The sequence below is a fragment of the Blennius ocellaris genome (genome assembly GCF_963422515.1).
Source record: "Blennius ocellaris genome assembly, chromosome: 22".
In the NCBI taxonomy this organism is placed as follows: Eukaryota; Metazoa; Chordata; class Actinopteri; order Blenniiformes; family Blenniidae; genus Blennius; species Blennius ocellaris.
This window is the reverse complement of record NC_137671.1, coordinates 10,934,160-10,960,022: the sequence shown is the minus strand read 5'-3', so window position 1 is coordinate 10,960,022 and position 25,863 is coordinate 10,934,160. Positions and strand designations below refer to the sequence as shown.

The following is a 25,863-nucleotide window of genomic DNA, read 5'->3' as shown; positions in this document are numbered from 1 at the left end:
AAATTCCCCACAGCTACTAAGTATTCCCAATCTGAGGCTCCACTTCTTATTCTGGATGAGAGACACAGTCGTGATTCTGATTGAACGTAATGCCACAGAAGTATTTGAGGCTCAAGTCTAAACAGGCCAGGCAGCGCCACTTCACTTCCCATAAGTTACTATTAGTAAAGCAAATACAGGCAGATGTGGAATTTTAATCGTTTTATTACCTGCACCTCAAAGTTTTTACATGTTTTATTTATTGATGTGTCAGCGTTTTCAGTCCCAGTTAACACTTATTTTTTAATAGTTTTCACAATTTCTAACTGTTCACAATTAGAATATATGTTTATTTAGAATATTTACCTAAAACTCGGGTGTCAAACACAAGATCTGTGGCCCAAAACCGCCTTGCAAGATCATTTAATATCTAAATTGTAATCAAAAGATAATGCTAATTGGTTATTTAAGTTATGTAACAGAAGGAATTCATTTTCATTGTTTGTAAACATTTTGTTGTATTTTCAATGTACTTTTTCCACATTTGGTTACATTGTTTATATTAAACGTTTAAATATTTAACATACCGTAACTGCAACATTTTTTTAATTCTGAAATGGTTTTATTTTTTAATATTGGTACTTTTGTAAATTTAACAGAATCAATTGAAAAACAAAATTTTTATTAATTAGGTTTTGTAGCTTCGAATCATTTCAATTACTTCTAACAAGTGACGTTACTGTGTGGATTGTTGGTTGAGCCTCTTGTGACTAGTCCAGGTCCTCTTGTTATACATTTCGGTATATTTTCCAATGCATTCATGTTATTACAAACGTGATGTGAGGGTCGTTCTCCTTTATCTCTGGGTCGCCTGCTTTGCGGCGCCGTAAACTCTCAACAGTGGAGCCTCAGTTCACTTTCATGGGAAAACGTCTGACCTCGGTTAACTTGACAGAAATACGGCCAAAATGTTCTTGTTTGAGCCAGCAGGCACAAATAGACACAACTTTAGTCCGGGGTGGTCAGTCGCCCCAAAAATAGCCGCGAGTCGGCCAAAGACTTTCAGACAATATTTGCCCGGTTTTCAAAATGATGCTTCAGTGAGCATTTTTATTAAAATTATCCAGAATCCTGTTGGAAAAAGACTGAAAGAGTGCAAAGTGAGAGATGGAGGGGTGTGTGTGCGTGTGGGGGTGTGTGAAGATGCAGTGAATAAGCCGTTTGTTTGTCCCATCGTTGTCCTCCCTGGCCTTGCCTGGTGCTTGGCGCCCGGCGTCCAGTGCAATTTCCTTTCACAACGACCGCTGCCATCCTTGCATTAGCATTTTCGTTCGAGTGTGTGTGCGTGTGTGTGTGTGTGTGTGGGAGAGAGTGCGCATTTGGTCGGCTGTTTGCTACGCGTCTTATCATGCAGGGAATGGGGAAGACGGAGCGAGGAGAGCCGGGCCGAGACATCGACCTGACATCGCAGAGGTCCACCATGCCAGCCGGCGGCCCGCTGCAGGTTAGTGCGCCGGAAAAGACGGGAAAATCCGTGTTGGAAAAAAAAAAAAAATGGCAGAAGAGGTGAGAGTCATTTGAGGACATGCACTGAAAGAGCAGAAGGCAGGAACTGTGTTGAATGGTGGAGGATGATTTATTTTTTATTTTTTTGGTTTAGTGGGTGACCTCTCCTGCCTCTCCCCTCCGTTTCCCTTCTTTCTCAGCTTCTTTTCCCCTCTGCTCTTTCATCTTCAATCTCTCTCATTCCTGGCCTAGCTGTTACCCCGACTCACTGCTCCCGTCCCTGCCTCGCCACCCAGCTGTGGTATGTTCTGTCTACGTGAGAGCCGAGGATCAGAGGGCTCCGCCGAGGCTCTCCGAGTTCCACTCGGTGTCTGTCCTCTATTCTGAGACCGAGATACGATCGCGACATCCATCAAATATCAATTAGGGCCTGGGTGCGAAGGCTAATAACGTCCTCTCATGTAGTTATGGGTTAAAGCAATGAAAGGGGGTCAGCGCAGGGTTGGAGAACTGAGGAGTGGTGTGGGGGGGGGGGGGGGGTTCCAGCCGGTGTTTATACAAACGGGTGTTCACACTCATCTTTCAAGGTACTTTGTTAAGTTTCTCAATGATTTTCTTGGGTTTGGTTTGAGATTGTATGAAAGGTTTCACATCGCATTCTCACCATAGGTATAGGTATAGGCACATCGCCTCCACACACACACACACGCGCGCGCGCACGCCCATTGCAATTCATCTTGTTTATCAGTTTCAGAGGCAGCAGTGTCCCTGCCTGTCAAGCAGCAGGAATATCTGTTACTGATATATTTAGCTTGCACAGTCCCCAGTGAACAAAGTGCCATTGCTCAAGACTCGTTCCGTGTGTGTGTGTGTGTGTGTGTGTGTGTGTGTGTGTGTGTGTGTGTGTGTGTGTGTGTGTGTGTGTGTGTGTGTGTGTGTGTGTGTGTGTGTGTGTGTGTGTCAAGGGTCAGGCTCAGTCTACATGTTCTCGATTCTAAAGTCAACACCACATACAGATATAAATGTATTTATAGATTTACTGTATGCCGCGACTTGTGGTCTCCGTGTTGTGCTGGGTGGAGTTGACCCGAAGCCAAACATCTGCTTGCATATATAATAATGTCCTTTTTGCATTTTGCCAGGTGCCTTGTCTTGTACAACCTTCACATTTGCATGAATAAAACATGGAGATGGAACTTGTGTCCTCTTTTGCAAAGTTAACAGTGAGTAAATTAACCATCCAGACAAGGATTCTCTTGGACACAACAGAAAGCAACAGAGAGCCACTTTTTTTCTATTTATTCTAAAATGGGTGTAAAACATTTGGCTTTCTGCTCTTTGTAATTAGTTTACTTGCTCTGTTTGAGGCAGAATAGCCCACACATCACAACACAGCTACTTTATTAGAAAGGTAGCATTAGCACCAAAGCCATATTGTGTGCGTGGCTTTATGTAAACACGCTGAAGGAGACAGGAAAGAGAGAAGTGATTAATAATAATGTTTTAACAGATTATGCCCAGCAGTGTACTTGCACCACTGCATGAAAATGAAGAGGGAACAGGACTTGTCGTTTATTAAAGTGGCCATATTATGCATAAATTCCCTTTCTATTGGGTTTTCCAACAGTAATATGCATAATATAATAATAATACAATACAATAAAATCAAGGTAAAGCTGGATTTGGGGCAATAGACTTTGAATACAACGTTTTAGGACCAAAGAGACCAATGTGAAAGTGTTGAAAAGCTGCATAATATGATGTCTTTAAGTTTTATTTTTACATGTGTGGCTCTCTCCAGGTGTTTATGAAACCAAAAGGAGTAAGATGTAAATTTTGAACTGATCGAAAATATCAACAAATGTATGTTTTTTTGTTTTTTTTTATATAAACAGCTTCTAAAAATTCCCATCAAGTTAATAGTAAAACAGTCACTGAAACCGATGTTTTAGCAGCGATTATCAAGAACGAAAGCAACTTTCTTAAACCGTCGGTGGCGGTCTTTGAGCGCCGATAAGCCGAGAGCCTATACGCTGCCATTTGGCCGCAATCTGCCACCGGGCTCACGCAGTAATGACCGTATCGTCTTGCTCAGAACGTAAATGTTTAGACGCCCAGATGCCAAGTCATCGCCGCAACTATTCATTTCCACCCCAGTGGCGTAATTACGCGTCGACGAAAGCTACGGGTGGAGGCGGGAGCACCGGGGGAATCGCTCCCCCAGCATGTGTCCTGCATGTCACCGCCCGTTCGCAGCTTGTACGCCAGTGATTGATTCCATCATCAGACGCATTTGCCGTGTGGCTTTAGCAGCCAGTTGAGGGTCTCGTTGCAGGAATGCTTTTATTGTGACGCGCAGCAGGTGCCGAGGTGTATGTGTTACAGAAACGGCGTGAAAAGAAGTATTCTGTGTACCACTATATAATTAGACGCGGTTCAACTTACTATTTTAAATCTCCACCAGTGTGGTAGTGGTAAGAGTTGATGAGGCCCATTCATGAGCTTTTTTATGGTATTTACTTGTAAATATTGCAGCCAGTGGTTCATCTTGCTTTTCTGGCGATAAATACTGGTGGTTTGCACACACCTGAATGTGTTGTTTACCCTCAAACATTGACGAGATTTATTAGAGTTACTGTAACGCGAAGCTGTTATACCTCCTGTCACAATGGACTTCCAGTTTATTTATTTCCCTCAAGAGATCCTGAAAATAAATTGAAATTAATCAGCTTCAAACCGAATTCGAAGGGAAGCATGTAATTTGCTGAAATTGGATTCACGAGGTTTCCACAGCGGCGTCTGTGTGAAGCTGTCATGATGGATCTATTTCCATGGCGCGGGGGCTTTACACCTCCGAGCTGCTCTATGTATGGAGCGTGGCGGCAGGGCGTGGAGCGCCGGGTTTAGGAATCGGGAGGAATCGCACGGCCTCTCCGGGCACGACAGTCATGTTCAAAGACCGAGAGACTCGGCGGGCCAAGTTTGGCATCTCAGTACTATTTTACAACACCAGTTTGACGTTTACCATTTGATCTTTGTCAACACTGCTGAGATAATGTGAGGTTATGAACACTCGTACTCATGAATACTCCCATTGGATATGAATACGGTGAAGTGGAACTAAAACACACAGTGCTAATGTACTTTTTGAAATGTACTGAAATGGATAAAACAATATATGGCAACACACGTGTACATTAGTACTTTACTACCCCAACACAGAATCAAACTGTGAGAGTGCAAAGCTCTTTTATCACTGTGTGACCTTAAGTGTAAATGCAAGCCGAATTATTCCTTCAAATGCCCTCAGGCTCTCAAGACAAGAATGAAAGTGGAAATCACGTCTCATAAGTATAACATTAGTGATCCAGAGGTGTGTGAGGTTGCCTCTTAAACATGTACAAGCCCGGGCGGGCCGCGCTGTGAGTTCGCCAGCACGTCTCGCATGTCGCTCGCAGCCAACATCAACAACGGTGGTTGACGTCTTAATCCCGGTGATTAAACGAATAACTTAGTCTTACACGAGTTTGAATAGTAGCGTCAACTGTACTTGACTGGATGATCAACTGTATGTTTCTCTGTTTACCCACGTGGTTTATCGATTGTCCCTCTGCAGACACCGTCTCTCTCTCTCTCTCTCTGTCTCTCTCTCTCTCTCTCTCTCTCTCTCTCCCTCTCTCTCTCTGTCGACCCCCAAAAACAGATTGCTGCAAGAGTGTGTGTGTGTGTGTGTGTGTGTGTGTGTGTGTGTGTGTGTGTGTGTGTGTGTGTGTGTGTGTGTGTGTGTGTGTGTGTGTGTGTGTGTGTGTGTGTGTGTGTAACCTCTCCGCGGCCCCTACGAGGCAAATGCCAAATTCTGAGTGTAGGTGTGACGTACGAGAACGTGTGTGCATAGGGGATTCTGGGAACTTTCATCTGACACCCTCGTCTTTAAATGACACAAGACGTTTAAGTGACTGCTGTTGTGTAGCGACTCATGCGTCACTGATGTGTAATATCATGACTGTTTATATATATATATATATATATATATATATATATATATATATATATCAGTTTTATTTTGAAATGTAGACAAGACCTTGTTATGGGTTATGTTATGTTACCTTGTGATGCTTTGACATCAGGAAATATCTGCTTGTTCTTGTTTTTTTTTTAAACTCTTGTTATCCTATAATGTGTTAAAATTTAACTATGTGCTATACTGTAAAAGCTGAGCTGTTTTGATTTCATGCAGAGCGTTTGAAGGACTTTTTTTTTTTCCATGTTGGTTTTTTGACCGCATTCCAGGGCCAAGTACTCATCTTGGAAGTAGCAGTTTCACAAACTCAACTTTTACGAGAGCTTTAGAAAGTAGTTGAAACCAGAAAACTCTTTGTTACGTGCAGAAATTATATGCTATTTATAACTGGTTATATATACACTAGATAGTTTCTTTGCAGACTTTAAAATGTCTGGAAACTGCGTCTTCATGTACTGTTCTCCAGTGATCTCTATGAGGAAACTGAGAATTTAAAAATAAGGATGAATTCCTTCTGAATTTGACCCACATTTTTCAGAAATACTTGGAAGGAGCCTTACTCAAAGATTGCACTGGCGGGAAGGAGGTTTGAAGAATGTGGAAGGCACAAGTCTCGCCTCTTTTTCTTTTCCAAAACTAGATTTAAACTGCGAGTTTGAGAATCTGACCTTTGACCTTTTCACTCGCTCATCTGTCCTTCTGTCATCCAGCTGCAAAACAAACATGGCGGCTGTGGAGAAACCAATTTGGCCTTAATTTGTTTTGATGTGGAGCATTAAAAACAAAAAAGTTACTTTTGCACTTTTTTTACACATGACTAGTAACTGTTCACAAAACACAAGTGGATCTCTGTTTCCTTTGAGTTTTTTAATACACAGTCAGGGAGTTAGAGACATTTTCATGTCAAATCTTGTCAGAGGTGAAAGAATAGGGCTGAAAAGTTAACAAATAACTCGATATAACTCACTTCTCTGCTTTATTTCATTCCATCAGTCCATCTTCCATAACATTTCATAAATGCCTGTGGTTCTTTTTCTCCTCCACACACTTCCTTTTCTCCACCCTCTTTTCTTTGTAACGTCATTTCTATTTCCGTTTCGCCGTCTCTTCTATTCTCCATCCGGGGGGGGGGGGGGGGGGGGGGGGGGATTTTGTGTTTTCTTTTCATTTTAGCGGGGGGAAATGACAGCTGACTCCGTCTAAATCTAAAACAGCTTTACAGGAGTTGTGTCCAATTTTTGCGTGCGTGAGTGTGTTTACATGTGGAACCCCCCCCCGCCTTTCCAAAGAAATGTGATAAAGGCCTTTAGAGAGTTTAAAGAGAGTGCATGTGCAAATAAAAGAATGGATGAGTGATACCAGATGAAGCTTGAGCTTCTACCAGATCTAAACAATTAAATGATCACACACACACACACACACACACACACACACACACACACACACACACACGAGCCAGTCCTCTCCGTTACACATTTGTACCCACAATTATATTGTCACGGTGAAACAGAGCAGACGTAAGGCTCGGGAATTCCCACCACACTCGTGAGTCTACTCCTTTTAGCGTAGGATTAAAAATCTTTTTTGATTCGGTCCACTCTCTGCGTGCAGATTAGAGCGTCCCCAAAGCTTGCCGTTTGAAATAAATCACTCGCAGCAGCTTTCAGGCCTCACTTTTCATCAACTTGTTCCAGTCGTGTTTGCCAAGTAAAAGCAGGAACCCCCCGTCTCACCGGGATTCTATCACACACACACACACACACACGAATCATAAACACTCCAGACATATAAAATCTGCGTCGCTCTGTGTGCACACACCCATCTCATAAAAAAAAAAAAGACATGTTGCTGTTTAAATCTTTTCATAAAGATGGATTCATTATCAGAGAATTGTGTGTTTTGCTTACCGGTCGCATGTATAATCTGGTTATATTTGACGGCAGCGGTGCGAGTTGTTAAAAAAGACTGCGGCCAAACACGTGTGTTAAAGTATTCATGTAAAAATAGACACAAGCAATGGCCTGTGTCTGAGGAGGGAGGAAGAGAAAGCCGAGTTTCTCACTCAAACGCTCCAAGAAATGATAGAAACCAGAAAAAAAGAGGTTGGAGGGACAGATGGAGGGAGATGTTGTCTTGCATGTGGAAAAAAAAATAATTCAGACTACGACAGACGGCGTGTTTGTTTATGACACTATGTCACGATATGGCGCTGATGGAACACATACATTGGACGCATACATTTGATTTAAATAAACATCATTGGAGGATCAGCCTGAGAGTTTGAATGGACACAATAGTGCTACTATACGAACGCTGGCAGTTTGAGGCGCTACTGTAACATAATAGTACCACTTGAGGCTTTTTGTGTGTGAGTGTACCGTAATTGCTGAGTGGGTACAGTGGTCTAATGTATCTGTGCGGGGTCACGAGTGATTTTTTTTTTTTAGAAGAAGAAGAAAAAAAAACCAGATGGGAAAGAATGAATATGTGCGAGGCGTGAGGGGCCTGTCTTACCTCATCCTGTCTGCCTGGTGCCTTGCGGTGCTCGTGGGACTATTGTTGAAGTGGACACAATGAGATCGTGCTAAATGTGAAACAAAGCCACTCTGTCATTAACTGTTCTCCGGGTGACGGAACCTTAACCCCTCGGGCCCAACGGACCTGCAGTCGAACAATTATTGACAAGGATTATCCTGGTTGAAGAGGCGCAAACACTGTTTTAACTCGTTTTCAACGTGCAATTACTGTAACTACCAACTTGGCTGTTAAAAATCTTGCACATTAAGTTGTCAAAGAAACACAATCGCCAATAAACAAAAGTTTGCAATGCCGATAATGGTTTTTTCCTGTAAACTATAGCCACTCTGGGGTGTTGCAGTTTGACGTCTCCCCGGTGACGAAACATGAAACTGTTTCACATGATTTTTTCCCCCTCTCTCTCTCTCTCTCTTTCTGTCTCTCTCTCTATCTCTCTCTCTATCTATCCCACGTTGTCTGTCTACATAAGCCGACGCTCCACAAACATCTATAGATCATATTTATGAGCGCCAGTAGATGCGTGCCCACGCCAACGTTTACTCAGCTTTACTGCTGTACGCTCTCTGTGTGTCCAGCTGCGTGTGTGTTGCTTGTTCAGGAACATCCTTCAAAATCAACTCAAACTTTTACGTCTTTGAAAAAAAAAAAACATCTATTAAGTTTGCTCAGACAAGTAGTCGTAAATCCTCAGCGCACAGAGGTGCATGTGACTCAGTGTATTTGATTCCAAGAAAATTGTCCTGTTTTACAGCATTTCCTGTGCCGGCCAGCGCGATAAATATCTGAGTCACTGACGAAAGTGGATAGAAGATCAGGGGTCACTTATGTAATGAAGGCTGGAGAATTACATAAATGATGTGATTAACAAAAACCACACAGGTCATAACAAAGCTGTACAAAAGGCCTCCAAGCATCACAAAAGATCTTCGTCTAAATGTCGCAGGAACTAATTAAGGAACATTTTCAACACCGAACCTGACGAGAGCAGCATACACCATCGTCCTTCCGACGTCTCTTTGCTCATATTGTTGTTCGAGGCTTTTGAACTATACGAGTACGGGACATAACCCAGAATTTTAAATTGCCATCATGACGATCGAATATGTTATTACCGAGCAGTGGGAGCAGAAATTCAGAAATTACACCGATCGCCTTCCATATTATAATAAACTAACATGTCTGTATGATGCAAATGAGGAGTTTTGCAATCAGGGAAATATGATTTTAAAAAGGAAGAAACGCGTGTGCAGAGCTGCTTATGCAAATATTCCCGCTCAACTCTGCAGTTTACTCTTCGCCTCCTGCGGCTATGCTCCGGGTGAAACTGATCCTTTGTTGCTGGCTGTTTATCTCGGACGTCTTTTGCAGCTCCTCCTCGCAGATTATCGCTAACTTGTGTTTTCAGCCGGCCAGAAACACGCCGAAGCCAAAACAGCGTCACGTGTCAGGTGCGTGTAAGGAAGGGAGCAGGACGCTGCTGCACGCCTGGTCACGTCCGACTGGTTCAACAGGCATCCTACTCGCTCGGCGACACTGTTTTAATTATGGCCTCAGTAGATTTCCACATGTCACATCTTGATTAAATGAAACATGGGCAGGGATGTAAATCTACCCGTCGACCTCGCGGACGCACCCTGACAGAGTTGTAACTCCTTATTCGTGATGTGTACACTGACGAAATCTGTGTGTCACAAGCCCTTTTTATTTATGGTTATCTATAGAGTGGAATGGCTGTCTGGTGAAGGAATACACTTGACAGGATTGAAGGCAGGAGGCGTAGCGAGGACCTCTATCTGTCCATGAGGTGTCTTTTTTTAAATGAAATACTTTCTTTGAGGTTAAAGGAATCTGTCACTTTGTATATATTTGAAATGCACTTACAGCAATAGCTTGAACAATCCATACCTGACTTTACTCTCAGTGGGATTCATGCTGGGTTCATGCAGCTGGGAGCTTCGCTAGTTGCTTTTCGGAAGTTTTCATCAGTCTAAAGTACTAATTACTTTGTTGAATAGTCAATAGTATTGAGCTGGACAACTAGTCCACTGCTCTGATCTGAGCCGCGAGGGAGGGAGTGGACGTCCAAGTGGCTGCCTGACTAAAAGCGAGCATCAAGAGTTAGAGCGTCAAAACACAACAAACAACATAACCACCCTGAGTCATGTAAATACGTCAACAAAAACTGTAGGGAAAAAAATGGCGCTCAGAAGATTAAAATAATTTTCACAGCTGAAATAATGGACATTTGTGAGCGTAACATTATTTTATTCTGCCTTTGTGAAATTAATCAACAGCAAAAGGGTTTATAATACATGAAAGTAAAAGTTTTTTTTTTTTTTTTTGCTGGGGTGCATTTCTCTGATCTCAGTCCGTGTTTACATCGGTCTGTCTCTTCATATGACTCACGTGTTGCAGCCTCGGTGCAATAAAGCCGCTTTCGTGGAACTCGGGAAGTGGACATGCCCACAAGCACTCGCACACTCAGAGGAAGGAAGTGTGTGCCGGGGTGGAGGTGGAGGTGGAGGGGGGGGGGGGGGTGGAGCGATGAAGGGTGAGCCATTAAAACCAGGAAACCTCTGGGAGGAATGCCCTGCACTGTCACAGGCCTGAGGGAGGATTAAACCTCCAACATCCGCGGAAAAACACCGTTCAGATTGACTGACACGACAAGAGAAAGTGTCACTCTCGCATCTTGGGAACGTTCCATTTTTCTTTTTTCTTCTTTTTGATACACCTGTTCACGCCCTCATCCCTCAAGGCACAACTCCAGAGTGTTTTTTTGTTGTTGTTTTTTTTTACGTTGCAGGTATTTACAGTATACACTAATCCATCCTGCCTCCCACACTCACCTTGTTTGCTTTGGATACTCGTACGCTGGTTTGACTGCAAGTCAACATCATATTGTGCCGAATTGATTTTCTGATTCGACGAATTGTAATTACTCCAAAACCGCGAGAACTGTCACGGCTTGCCGTGTAATCCCAGGCTCGGATGACTCGTCCGGGGTTTCGATTGCAACTTCGGTGCGGTTTTTGAGGCTTTAGAATCTTTGTACTCCTGCCAGCGTGCGCCACACACGGAGGTCATCCCGGAGAGAAAGATTAGCACCCCGGTAAATTAGTCAGAAGCAAAGGCACATAAGAATTTATTTCCGACATATGAATCACGAAGACAACAAAGAAAACTGTCCAACAAAAGGTGCAAACACACATAAATAATTTTAAAAAACCAACGTATTTTGGATTCTCTTCTTGTTTTCACATGTTTGTCCAAAATGGAGGAAGTTTAATATTATATACTCCTCCCCCGCAACTCACAATACTTACTTAAATTCCGGTGGGACATAACGACGGAGCCAAGCTCCTGTAGGACTTTACCTTTCAGACGAACAAACAGCTGCTAAATAGCCAACTGGACATTGTGATGAGCGGGAAAGAAACAAAAGAGGGCAACGGTGAGTGATGTTGCAGCGACAGCTCACAGCGAAATCAGAAAGAGAGAACACAAAAAGGCTGGCAGGTACGACGGGTCAAAGGAACAGCTGGAGCAGATGTGGAGGGTTCAAGCTGGTGTGGTTCCAGTCGGAGGTACTGCGAAGATCCCCCAAAAACTCTCAAGTCGAGGAAAATTGATCATGTTATTATTTTACTGGCGTGTCCCAGCTGGCATTAAATTTGGCTCCTCAACAAAACAGATTTTTCCATGTTGGCCCCAGACCGACAAAAGTATTAGAACACACCCCCTAAAGTTCATCAACACTTACACTGCCTTCGTAAACACTAACGAAAGAATGAATTGGCCTAAAAAGTTCACACATGATGCTGTAATGCCATGCTTCTTTTGCAACTACAAGCCAGTGGGAGATGCTTTTTCCTGCTTCTTTTGTTGTGCTGCATTCATTTTACACACTATTGTGAGTAAAGAATAAATGTTTGCCCACTTGGCAGCAGAAGACGTTTTTTTTTCAGTGAGAAAGCCATAAATGGGTTGAACGACTTGTGTTGTTTGCAGAGACATCCCTTTAAAAATGGTTTAATTCCCCCCAAAAAAACCCATACCTTCCTCTAAAATGCTAAAAAAAAGAGACTCTTTAAACTCTGTCGCTCACATGAATGTTTAAACGTTAACGTCGCTCCTCTGTGACGGAGGCAGAATGCAGCACTGCAGCATTGCTGTGAAGACGACTGTTTAAATATCAGCTGCGCAGTGAAATCACTTATTATTGCAGAAAACAGTCCACACATTGTTTCGCGGAGCGCCGGAGTCTTAAAACGAGCGGCGTGCTGCAGCGGCGGCGAGGTGGCACCACGTTTGAAGACAGCATTCCTCTAAATGGAGGGTCTGGGAGCTCCCACGGTAGCAAACATCTGCTCCCTGGAGGGGCTCTTGCACAATTTACTGCCGACCCCTGACCCCCTGAAATGTGTTTGCAAAACGTTTTATCGCTTCGACATGAAAACCAAGTTTTTTCTGATTACAGTTGTTTAAAAGAAAAGTCTTTTCTTCATCTGCTAATTGACATATTCTTCTTCTTTTTTTTTGTACTGAAAGCCTTTTGTGACATGTTGCACACATAGAATTCTTGGAAATGAAGGTTTACGCTCCCAAAGGGTCTGACGTCTATCCCTACACTTTTCAAACCAGCCCTCCCTGTAATAACCTCGAGCAAACACTCAACAATGAGCAGCATATTTTTACAACTCTACAAATCATGCAAAAAGGCGAGGAGGTCAATTTTATGCTCCATTGTGCACAGTGTACAAGTGTATTTCCTTACAGTAATTACACATTGTGGAGGTATAACTCTGTTTAAAGACATTACAGGGGCCTGCGTTACTTATACGGATAAAAAGAAAAAAAAAATCCCCAGACTGTAAATCCTCCCATTTTAGTTGGAGGAAACCACTGAACAAAGGGGGAAATGTTCATTTAAAGCGTGCGTGTTATCTTCAGGAAGAAGGATGAGCACAATAAAGAAACGAGACACTGATGCGAAAAACAGATGGACGCAAGGTCGAGCTAAAAAAATAATAATGGATGTTTTAATCAATTAATTACAATTCAATTGCATTTAATTGTTTATATAAAAGCAAGATCTTCGATCTTGGCAGATGAATGAGTCAATAAATACAATTACAGTACATATTCCAAACTATTAATAGAATAATTTAGGTGCTGTTTGAATATACAAAATGTGATGCCACAGATTTGGTGGAAAGTCTTTGAGCACATTTTACACACAGCCATGCTCTTATCCATACCTCCATGTCCATTATTTACCTGAAGCCTCTCGTCTTTTGGGCCAAAAAATGTTTTTCATTCAATTAGTCATCATATCCATTATCCTCAAAAATAGAGCTTGCAAACAGAGTAATACCACTGATGACCTACAGGGGCAGTGTTGTACAAAAATTTGGATCTATTTGAGGAAAGATATTGTGAATGTGAGCGTATATATAAATAAATCAACAACAGTGAATTACCTGGACTTCAAGACAACAATGCATAGAATAGAATAGAATAGAATAGAACAGAATAGAATAGAATAGAATAGAAAACCATGAGCAATATATATGCCATATGTCTGACATAACTTTCCATTAGTTTTACAGTATCTCTTATCATAATTCCTCCCTCTATGTCTGTAGTTTATCTCAGGTGTTTTGTTGCTGCTTCAAATTGTTTTACTATAAACCAATAACATCCCGATTAAAGAGCATCTTTTCCTCCAAACAACTTGATGCAACTTTCGCTGAGTTAACTGGTCACTGGTCTGGATTTATGATTTTCAGTAACTTGTACAACACTGATGAAATGCACGGTCACTTCCTGACTACAAATCTTGTCTCTGTGTGTGAATTCCTACCAGCTGTACGAGTTGTTTCATATAAACAACACTAAATGAGGTACAGCGGCACAAATTCTGTCCCGAGCTTTTGTCGTCGCCTACTGACCCGTTGTTGCTCTGCGTGAAACGAGTGAGCAGCGGGGTTTCACTCTGTGAGGTGACTCTGCCTCGACATACCTGCCGTTCCCGCTCCTCCACACTGAACCCTCCTGTTTACATGTGTGTTCGCGGCGTTGCTATGGCAGCATGTAGTGGGGTTTGCACTCACACACACACACACACACACGACTGGCATGTGTTACATACCAATACCTCTCTCGCACACACACGCACACACACACACACACACACACCTCGCCAACATTTCCCTCAAAGGTTTTTGGCATTACCATTCCATCCTTCTTTAACAGTGAGCCAAATAAATCCACTTGTTACACAACAGATTGTTGCCGAGTGACTGACGTCAGAGGAGGACGAGGTGTTTATGGACACTTTTTCACACACACACACACACACACACACACACACACACACACACACACACACACACACACACACACACACACACACACACACACACACACACACACACACACACACCTAGAGACACGCACCTGAACAGACAATCATACATTTGAGGCCCGGATGCCTTGGGAAAAAAAAATATCTATATGTTTTTAACAATATGCTCACTTCACATAGTTGTTCTTTTTCATGCTTGTACCTCCTAAAATAATTACCAAACATTCCTGGTTTATTGGCTATTTCTCCATGTTCCAGCCTGGTATTAAGTTTAAGAAATTTTTCTTTTTCAAATCACTGGATCCGCTTCTTTGACAAATCTTTTTTTTTTCCCTCAAGTTTCTTTTGCTCTACATTGAATGAAACTCATAACATTGAGTGGTTCCATTTGTACTCATTTCCAGCTGACTATGGGTGAAGGCAGGTCACTAACGCTGGTTTTTTCGAAGTACCAAGAGAAAAGCTGAACATGTGTCGGGAGAATCTCCATACAGAAACTTCCTACTGTGAACGAGGACTAATTTCAATAAAGAGAAAATGATAACTTGTGCAGCTAAAACACTGGACTGAGTTTCACAGGCCAAGATCAGCACATGGGATTCGTCCGCCATAAAAAGCACCTGCTGTTCCTAGTTTTTCCACGAGGGATTGCACTAGTTCATAAAGATGGTACACATGGTAACCAAGCGAGTCATTGACGGTGAAATTGCATTACTCCCCGAATAATTGTTCCATAAAAGTTGATTTTGGCATGAGAGCCCGAAAAGAAACTCTTTGACAAGATGGATTTGAGATTGCACTGTGAGAACAATTTGAGTTTGCTAATAATAGATCTCGTTGGCAGTGCATTGCAACTCAGGAAAAAACATTTTGTTGGTATTTACAGGTTTTTGTATTATTATTTTACCATTGGTTTTCCCAATTGAGCTCTAATTGTGTTACATGTAACTCCCAAACTCAAATTAACTTAACAACCCTGGTGCAAAAACACAAACTTTCAGTCAAAACAAGTTGAAAAGCCAAAGTCCATGTCTCCTAAATTCCTCGAATTTGCGAACAAGGTGCCACATTTCTGCATTTCACAGTGGTGAGCGGATCGCTCCAGAGTCTGGAGTTTGCATCCAATCTGCAGGGAGGTTTGAGCAACAGCAACTTTGGTCATGGTTTTGGCTTGATATAAATTTGTACAGCGTGTCTCAAGTCACTGTGGCCTCGCAACCCGTAACCACACCGTGAGTGCCAGAAACACTGACCAACAACCAAAAACAAATCCCTCCTTGATTAAATACTCTGGTTTGAGAAGGAGTCAGTACTTGTGAACTAGTTAAATAGCTTCAATCTGCAATATGCAGTTGATAATTAAAAGTACATTATTCAAGTTCAAGTTGTAGGAGCATAAAACGAAGGTAACAAATTGTATGCAAAGACTTTGTTTTAATACTTAAACTAAGCATCTCCACGAATCAGTTTTTTTTTTTTAAGAAAACAAGGCATGAGTTTGCAGTATTTCAGCATTCCTGCAGAATCTAAGTGAAGCCAGAAACACGGGATGATTTATGTGACAGAGAGTAGGATAAGGGGAAAAAAAAAAAAACCCACAACATGAAGGGATGGTTTGAAAAAGAACCAAGAGGTTGCGTCCGGTGTGTTAAAATGACATGTGGGTTGACTCAGTGGTGCCATAAATGACAGCAGGGAACGTGCTTATTAGTGAGACAGACGGTAATGCATAAATATCGGAATGTGCTCATTTAGTCATTGGCCCCTATAATCAAGGAAACACATGTCTCCCAATGTTAGGCCAAGCACCATCCACACATTATGTAGTCTGGGGCTTATTTTGGTATCATAAAAACATGCACGCATTCACTATTTTCAGATCTTTTTTGTTTTGTTTTGGGGTTTTTTGTTCTTGTATTCAGTATGAAGTGGGGACCAGAGAAAATGTCATCCAGAGTAAGGATTTTGTGTGAGGATTGTTTTGATTGAAATCACTCCTTAATGTCGTATTGGTTGTTTTTCTTTCCTCCACAAGGTTTAATCTGCCATATTGGGGCCAAATGGTTTGTACGCATAGTCAGTATATTCAGGGATCCATACAAAACCAAATATTTATACCTAAAAGATTTGATGATTGCATAGTCATTCCGGTATATTGTATATTGGTGAATTCCATCCTCAAACAAGATGAACAATTAAAGAAGCAGTGCGATTCAAATTTGTGAGATTTAACTTTTTAATGCATCATACAGTAAGTAACTTTAAAAGGAAGTTATGTTTTAAGAGTATTCTTGTTGACGTAGTGCTAAAATCCTCTTAATCATGTTAAGAAGAAATTGTTTAACAAAAGTTACCATTTCATCCAGTGGGATCTTCTGGCAAACAGTGGAAATTGCAAATGAACTTTAAAAAAGATCAATGTCGGGTCGTTTGTTTCACTTTTAGTTCAAATATAAAAGACATTGTATTTTCACTTAATTTTGCAGCAAGTATAAAATTTTGCAATGTTCAAAATGTAGCTCCTGTCTCCATGTAAGTTTGTCAGGTTTTTAAAAAGGATATTTAAAATGTAAACATACTTGTATATCTTTATACTAAAATGAAGGGAAAATATTTATAGGTGTTATTTCCAGATTATTTATTGATATCTATGCTGTCAAGTCACTGGTACAAGTCATTTTAGATCAAATTGAGTTTTCCGTGACCCGTGAACTGAAAACAATTTGGCACTCCAGCTTTACTTAAATACTGAAAACAAACCAACATGAGTTTCAGGTGTCAAGTTTTCTCTGCAGGCTGCAGCTTTATAAAGATGTCTGCGGCCACATTTTATTTGAGCAGAAGCTCCATTATTGAGCTCATGACAGACAAAACACCACCCCCTTCTTCATGCTGACTCTTTTCTATCAATATTTACTTAATTTAACATTTTCCTGTCCTTAAGGAAGAGAGAACCTCGGAAAAATGCAGAGGGAAGGGGAAAAAAAAGGAGGCAGTCGAATCCGGGAGCAGAGTCGGACTTTAAAAATAAGATACTAAAAGACAACAACCAGCTCCACTCCTAGTTGGGCTATTCGTTTTATTGGCCATTAGTGCGACCTATAAGAGTCCAGGGGAGGAGCACTTCCTGTTAAGCATGAGTGGGAGGGGGCTTCCCATGTGCTTCAGTGTGTGTGTGTGTGTGATTCTTTAGCCATGTTTTCACTTCATGGTTGGAACAAACATGCACAACAATGAACAGTTTGACATGGCCCTCTGGCAGACATATACGCAGCTCTATATGTGTGTATCGTGAGTTTTTCATGCAGTTTGCTGTGTTTGGGTCGTGTACATTGTGTTATATGACCCAGAGCTCCACGGCCGAGGATGGCTGGATTTCAGGAATGGTTTGAGTTTTACGAGAGCTCTGGATTTCTAGGAAAAGTTTGCCGTATGAATAGGATCCATGAAAACCAGCAGAGTAAACAAGACTTTGTGTGAACAGCGTGGCCTGTCGGAGGCGACAACTTGTTGCCGAATTGCAGTAACATGGGTACGATGAAATTGATGGTTAGTTTGATTGCTGTACATTATTTCTTTATTCTGACACAAGACAGATCTGTCCGTCCAAACCGGAACACAAACTTAGTTTAATCTCCTGAAACTTTGTAGTTTTATATTGACTGTCAATGGACTCACCATTGTTATTGTTTACAGCATACACGTGTTTGCTTTCATTGGGAACAAACAAACATCAGCACCCACTAGTGGCCCTACACGCTAACGACATAATTTTCCACCGTATCTGCCATTATCGTGTGAACTGACGTTTTCACAGCATTGCAGTGTAATTGCGAAATGACTGATTTCCACTTGAAAACAAGACTTTATTCTCACATGACACTTTTCTTTGCTGTCTGATATATTGCATTCCTCCATTATGTTTCACAATGTAAAACTTTGTGAAATAGAATTAAAAAATAGAAAGTAAAAGCTTATTTGTTAGTTTATCTATTCTTTTTATATTTAAATGAGTTTGCTTCTTTCTAATATTGGCCACAATTTAGCCACTTCAGCAATCAGTTTCTCCCAATCAGCACCTCGTAATGTTAGTTTAGGATAAAAAAAAAAAAAAGGGGCAAACATAGCTCATAAAGTGACATCAGAGAATCATGTGGCTTATGAGTCAATATGAAAAATATCAGTTATTATATAGTAAATGTTTCTGTTTAACAGATTATAGGCTTCATTGTCTTTCTATATTCTGCAAAAAGAAGGGTTTCACCCTTTAATCTCCCTCTGTGGTAACGTAGCAGCAAACTATATATATATATATATATATATATATATATATATATATATATATATATATATATCAAGAGTACCATTATATAGAGTGAAAAAAAACAAGTTAAGAAAATAATAAGGCAGAATGTTCAAATACCAGTGTTGAGTGGCTGTTGAGTCAAGTGGTTTTAATTCACATACTTGGTCGGCAACTATGGTCTGGGCTCCCACCGAGTTTAAAAAAAGAAAAAAGAAGTGCCTATCTGCTCCTCTTATATGTCTGGTGAAACAAAAGGACTTTTAGGGACTTTTAGTTTAAGGACTTATAAAGGTACAGTCAGTACATTTAGAGACATAAATATAACATATAACTGAACACACATGGCCCATAAAAGCTGTACAGGCCACTCCAGTGTTTTGGTTGTAGTGTGTGTGTGTGTGTGTGTGTGTGTGTGTGTGTGTGTGTGTGTGTGTGTGTGTGTGTGTGTGTGTGTGTGTGTGTGTGTGTGTGTGTGTGTGTGCGCGCGCGCTTTGGCGACGAGCCCCAGGCTGATGTTGATAAAGTGTGACCACGAGTCCCCAAAGGAGGAAAAAGTGGAGCCATGCCAGCGTATATGCATACTTTCTCTCCCTCCGTGGGTTTCTGAAGCTGCCCCCCCCCCATCACTACACTCTCCATCGACTTTTTTTTCCACTCTTTCTTCTTTTTTTTTCTATGTGTCCCTCACATACCACTGTACATGTGTTCATAGTGTTTTGACAGCCCTACAGTTCGAGGAATACGATTTCGTTTCTTAGAGATTAACCAAGACGGGATCAGACTGTTCAGCGATTCAGGCCGCGAGGGGGATTAAATCTAGATTTGTGGCAACGACGTGCTCTCATGTACTGAATCAAAGTGTCACGACCCGAACCCGACACTTATCTTACCGTACTTTGTCTGGGCGAAGTTTAGGATGTCAGTAATACGAGTCCAGTCTTGTGTTTTCTGTTGGGTTTGTTCCAGTGTTGTCCCAAGGTCTAAAAAAAAAAAAAGGTTAATTGGTTAATTATAATTGCAGTATGTGGAATATAAACCCTGCAACAGACTGACTGGACTGCAACCAATCATGTTTTCATGCACTGTGCATTCACGCCCTGTTAATATGAAAGAACAGTGTGATTAATCTCCATTATTTCACCAAAAAAACACACAAAGAAAGAGGGATAATAACAAAATAAACAATAAAGATCACAAACAACAGAGACACAAACCTGGACATCATTGATTTAAGTGTTTGTATTTATCGTGAATTATATCCTTATCAAAATACTTGCAGATCTTAAAGCCCTCTGTGAAAGAGTCTTCCAGCTCACAGAGATCCCATCATCTTTTTTCAGGGGACTCCAAAAGGCCCTGTAGTCACCAGATTTCTGTCCAAACAAAAAACCATTTCAGATGTAGAGGAAAAGCAGGTTCACATCCTGGATGTTCAGCCAACAAATCTGCAGTTATTTTCACGTCGTCACGGATCAAAACCTCGTTGATTCCACTGACAGGGGGTGAGAAGTGCAGGTAAACTGTGCCCGTCAAACAAATTTAACTATCTTTATTTTATTTTTTAACTCTAACAGTACTCAACTTCTGACTATTCTGTGAGGGAGGAGAGGTTATCGGAGTGATAAAGGGGTTAAGACACAGTTCTGATGATCCACAGAGCTCGCGTCGAGCAGGATCTGCAAAAGCCATTTGTTCTCCACACAAGGAGGAAGCGCGGCGGCGCTGAAGCGGAGGGAAGTGGATGTAAACACGACGCCGGAGCGACGCTCCTCGTTTGAGGAAGAGGCCGAACGCACATGACCTCAGCTTGCTGGAACGGCGTGTTTACATGGTCCATAGTATCACGGTGTGCACGTGTCCCGTGTTTACAAGTCCTGGAGCAGTAACGTGTACAGAGGGTGGAAAGAAAAGAAAAGACAAGAAAAGAAAAAAAAAAGTGTGATGGGAAAGTTTGCAAGGTCGATGACGGCTCATCGACACAGTTATGATAATAAACAATGGCTTAAGAGTGGCGAATATATGTGGTCACGCTCAAAATGGAAAATTAAATCTAAAACTCAAAGCGGGAGCTTAGCAGAGAATGAATTATGAAGACAGACGTGCTGACAAGCCGCAGTTACTGTGCATGTACAATGTTTTGGAGCAGCGCATTACAGCACAATGAGGTCATGAAGTACAATGTGTCCCCAGTGTGTGCACGTCTGACTTCATGTATGTGATATACGTCTTCTTTTAAGTACAACTCTGTGCAGCCCGGAGAAAGAAAAACAGACGGACTGGAGACGGCTGACACCGCCTGAGGAAAAAAAACAACAAAAAACAGATCCATTTGTGGTGCTTTAATCTATAGTTCAGTTTTAAGTGATCCAATGTGTGGATGTGCAGCCGCTCCTCTATACAGGGACAGTAATTACCTCTCGAAAACTTCCATCACGTGTGCTGTGAGTCATAACCTGCGGCTTTATGTAATAATGGTCAGTGTCATCTTTTCCTTCTATTGTCTACACACACATGCACACAAATGCTGAAATCACAAATGAAATACAATTTTATAGAAAAATAAAATGCGTTCATACATTTCTGTTTTCTCTATCTAATGATTGCTGTGAGGGGACAGAAATACTTACAGCAACTCTCAAAAAAGTTCACAATACTAAATCGGATGAGGTAATTACACTGATGCATGCTGGAGACTCCTGAATACTATTATGCAGGATTCATGAAGATTTTCATTAAAACCTGCTCAGTTGATGTAAAAAAAAGAATTTATTAAAGTATTTTCATCACCATACTGACAAAAAGGCTAAATATATGTAGTCATCATAAAATAAGAAATATATTGTATCTAATGGTTAATATGGACTTTTTTCCCTTCTGGCAAAGTCGTGCATTGTAAGTTTGATCTTTGCTGCCATCTGCAGGTCATTTTCTAGAATGCAACGCGTGTCTTCAAGTGTGGGTTTTGTCCCTGTGTGTGTGTGTTTTTTCAGGTGGGCTCGACCTCCAACCTGAACATGAACCTGTACGCCACCAAGAAGACGGCAGCAGAGGGCATGTTGGACGTGGCTCTGTTCCTGGCCAACATCACCCACATGAAGACGGTCATCGAACAGGGAGCCGGATACAGGTCAGCCGTTCGTGCACGGCGCTGTCGTGGTTTGGTTGTAGTGTTTGTACAAGCCACAGCAGCAAAGGCCACAACAGAACGGCAAACGCCACAACACAATAGTACAAGCTATAACACAACATGCAAAATCCTCAGCAAAAGTGTTCAGCGGTCGGCTTTTGTATTCAGGAGACAATATTTTCTGGCAGATTATTCTGATCGCAGCAGAGTTTAATGAAATGAAACGCTTCAGATTATTCCCACAATCACCGAGTAGCAGTGTTTTACTTTCTTCCCTGTCAATAAAATAGTCTGTCACAAAAGATTCCCCCCCCCTATCCAAAGCCTGTTCTTCCAACTGCACTGCAAACCTGTTGTGGGTTAACATTTGTGTTGTGGCTTTTGCAGTCACGTTGACCCTTCTGGGCCACCGTAGATCATAGTCTGTCCAACCACACCATCATTTACGCCAATGTGCAGATCATCACCCTCAAAAAGCAAGAAAACAACAAAAAAAGAATTATGAAAAGAAATAAGGATCAGCTATAAAAGGGGCTTTAGTTGTTGTTGTTGTTGTTGTTGTTGTTCTTCCACGCCACTATTTGCTTTCCCCCTCTTCCTCCGTCAGGTACTACGCCGCAGTGCTGACACTCATCTCCTTCTCCCTGGCTCTTCAGATCGTCGCTGGAGTCCTGATCATAATAATTGGTGAGCAGTGCAAGATTAGTCCTGCTGCATCAGTCCACCCTTCACGTTTTTTGTTGTTGTTTTTTTTCAACCTGAACACATTAACACGTTAACACATTAACGCACTGACACACACCAGCAAGGTTTGTTCTGGTTTTTTGTCGTTACGTTGGGTTTGTACGCGTGTGTTTGCAGCCCGGCGGGACCTCAACGACGAGGCCAACCAGAAGCGTCTGGACGGCCTGAACAACACCGCCACCGTTCTCATCTTCCTCATCTTCGTCACCAACATCTTCATCTCTGTGTTTGGGATGGAGCGCACCGGCCTCTTTGCCAGGATGCACTTCTGACTTTCTGACGTAGGGAGCGACTCGAACACGTGGCGTCTTTTTGTACCAAAAAACCCCCCAAAAAACCCAACAAACATTATATTTCACACAAAACACACACAAACTTAACTCATTTACTAATCAACTACTCTGGTGTTATTATGAATGACTGAATGAATAGACTGGACCAAGGGACCAACAAGATACTTGTGTCTGTCTCTATTTCTTTGTCTGTGTGTGTGTCTGTGTGTGCATGTGTGTGTCTGTGTGTGTGCGTGAGCACAGCTCGTCTGGAGCTGACCGTCCTCCAGTCTTGTCGGCGGTGGTTAAACTGCCTGAACAATCTGGTCACCGGCATCGTCTTCCTCACCTTCATTGTCAACGTCATAAAAGCTGCGTTCGGCACACAACGCAGCTGTTTTCTGCGATGGCTCCTGCAGCGCTTCATTCTATGAGATCCCACCATTTTAATACTGTATAGACGAGATTACGGAACAATGCAGGAGGAAATGTAACCTCAAAATGCTGATATAGTTGGGATTTTCTTTTACACACTCAACAAAAGATCGTAGAATATATAAATAGCCTTCAATTGTGTTTATTTGTATTTCAACTCACTTTAAAAAAGCATAAAGTCAAATTAATAAGTCAGAGATAGCATCTTTATATCATTTATAACTCGTCAAATATCTTTGAAAAGAAATATTTAAAGATGTGGGAATTGCAGTTGTCCGCTCTGCCATCAGGTGGCAGTAAAGTACAGCTGCTAGAAGTTCTCCATTAAGCAGGTTTAAACAAACTGTCGTAGTTATAATCACATTGAAATCCAAAATTTACAAAGTAACTTGAATCAGAATTTGAGACAACCGTCATAATATAATCTCAAAAACATCTACATGCTTTACTGAGAATTAATTCCCTGTCTTGTAATACCACTTTATACCACATAGGGGGTGTAGTAAGTTATTTATTTGCAATTACTGGGTTTCACTTGAGTCAGAAAACCTCTAAAATTTAGAAATTGCTAAATGTTTGGTCATTAGCAACTATACTTTAGCACAAATGCCTTAAAGTTTTTAACTGTTTAGCTATTTAAACTATTTCACCCCAACATTTTTAGCAGTTTCAACCATTTCAGGCTTGATGACACATTTTAGCCATTTTGGTAATTTTAGACATTTTAACACTTTGTTGTTTGTTTTGAAACAATTTTAGAAGTTTTGACTGACTTATCGTATTTAGCCACTTTTAGCTCTGTAAGCCAGTTCTTAGCAGTCTTAACCATATTGGCAGATTCATCTTTTGTTTCCATTTTTTGCCGTTTAAGACATGTTTTCCGGTTTACCGATTTAATAATAGCATTTCCGTCAACCCTTTCCCGCCACATGTAAATCAAAAAAGTAGATGTGCATTGTTGGCAGTTAAAGCAAAAATCCACATTTGTTCTTTTGAGGTAAGGTAATCAATTCAATTCGATTAAAAAAATTCAGCAAAAATTGTTTATCGACGCATAATTTTGTGAAAGTTACAGAGAATCGCTATCAAAGGACTGAAGACGCCTGGACTTGTTTGTCTCCATCCAACAACGGAAGAACAATTTATAAAGCAGACAAGACGCTACAGAGACCCGTTACTGCCCCCAAATGCACAGATATGGAATTACACTTATTGTACGGTTGCCGAGATTTTGTGTGTCTGCGTGTGTTTGGACATGTGTGTTTGCAAGCACCAACTGTATGTGTGTGTAGATGGGTGAAATGTTTGAAACCATGTGTGTCTGTATGTGTACGTGTATGTGTGTGTGTGTGTGTGTGTGTGTGTGTGTGTGTGTTGTAGCCCGCAGGGACCTAAACCTGGTGTCCAATCAGAAACGCCTCGACTACCTGAACAACCTCGCCACAGGCGTCATCTTCGTCACCACGGTCATTAACTTCTTCATCAGCTTCTTCGGATCCAAGAGGACGGGCTTCTTTCGCTGGGTGCTGGCCCGACTCCACTTCTGACGCACACACACGTCAAACACACGCATGCACACACGTGCGCTTGTACTTTATTTACACACACATACACACACACACCAATTGATTTGTCGTTATCAAAGTTGGGAAAACAATTCACCTTCTATTGATCCATGCTTACTCACATATTAATTATTCTTCCTCTAAAATTGTATTTATACAAGTAATCCAACGCAGTATTGTAATACAAATATGCTTCATTGAATTAGATGCAGTAGTACTGTGGAGAATTGTGCCTGCTGTTCTTTGTATGTATACCCACATTTTTTTTTAACTGTTGATATTATAAACCATGGGGTTTTTTTTGTATTATTTATTTACTTCAAAGTTTGTGTGTGCGACATAAAAATGGCTTCAAAGTTCAAGATCAGCCAGAAAGCATCGTCTATGTGTGTCACAATCCCTTCCAAAAAGCTGAATAAATTTGGTGATTTAACAAAAATCATCTGCTCTGTGTACTGTGTTTTTTTATTTTTTTTATTTTTTTGCCCTACATGGTGTGACTGTTCGATCTGAGGTTGGGGTGGACTCCATGTTTTTTTTAATTATTTTAAGTAATATCAGATGCAGATCTCACTTAAAGACACCTCGTGTGGTCTGAACCGCCTCTCCCTCTGCTTTCTGTGGTGACGCAGGCCGCCGGGACCTGAACAACTCCACGCTGCAGAAGCGTCTGGACTACCTGAACAACGTGACGACCGTCATCGTCTTCGTCACCGCGGCCCTCAACCTCTTCATCAGCACGTTTGGCATGCGGGGAACCGGATACTTCCCCTGGCTCATGATGCGAATTCACTGACATTCACACAGACACACTCGCAATTTATAATGCGCACACGTTCGTAACAAAACCTTTCACCGTTTAATGAATAACTTGTGTTTTGGTTGGGAAATTCTCACACATTTACAATGTGCTAAAAGAATACAGTTATATTTGTGCTTATCTTTCACCGCTGACTCTAAAACAGCAATATTTTGTGTGTGCAATAAACTGTCAAAACGG

General features: G+C 41.4%; 1 protein-coding gene across 4 annotated transcripts; it reads left to right on the top strand.

The window, feature by feature from the left end:
* The first annotated feature begins 1,240 nt into the window (after positions 1-1,240).
* LOC308146224 (ninjurin-2-like) lies at positions 1,241-25,676 on the top strand. 4 transcript variants are annotated; one of them, XM_080517941.1, is made up of 5 exons: positions 1,241-1,483; positions 21,711-21,847; positions 22,455-22,534; positions 22,709-22,872; positions 25,496-25,553. In XM_080517941.1, exons 1-4 carry the CDS (start codon positions 1,388-1,390, stop codon positions 22,861-22,863), a joined length of 468 nt encoding a protein of 155 aa, XP_080374067.1. In that variant the 5' UTR covers positions 1,241-1,387; the 3' UTR covers positions 22,864-22,872; positions 25,496-25,553. The 4 variants fall into 4 exon arrangements, with proteins under 4 accessions (XP_080374067.1, XP_080374068.1, XP_080374065.1 ...); XM_080517942.1 differs by lacking the exon at positions 25,496-25,553 and adding an exon at positions 23,128-23,234; XM_080517939.1 differs by lacking the exon at positions 22,709-22,872 and having other exon boundaries at positions 25,496-25,676.
* Positions 25,677-25,863: the final 187 nt, after the last annotated feature.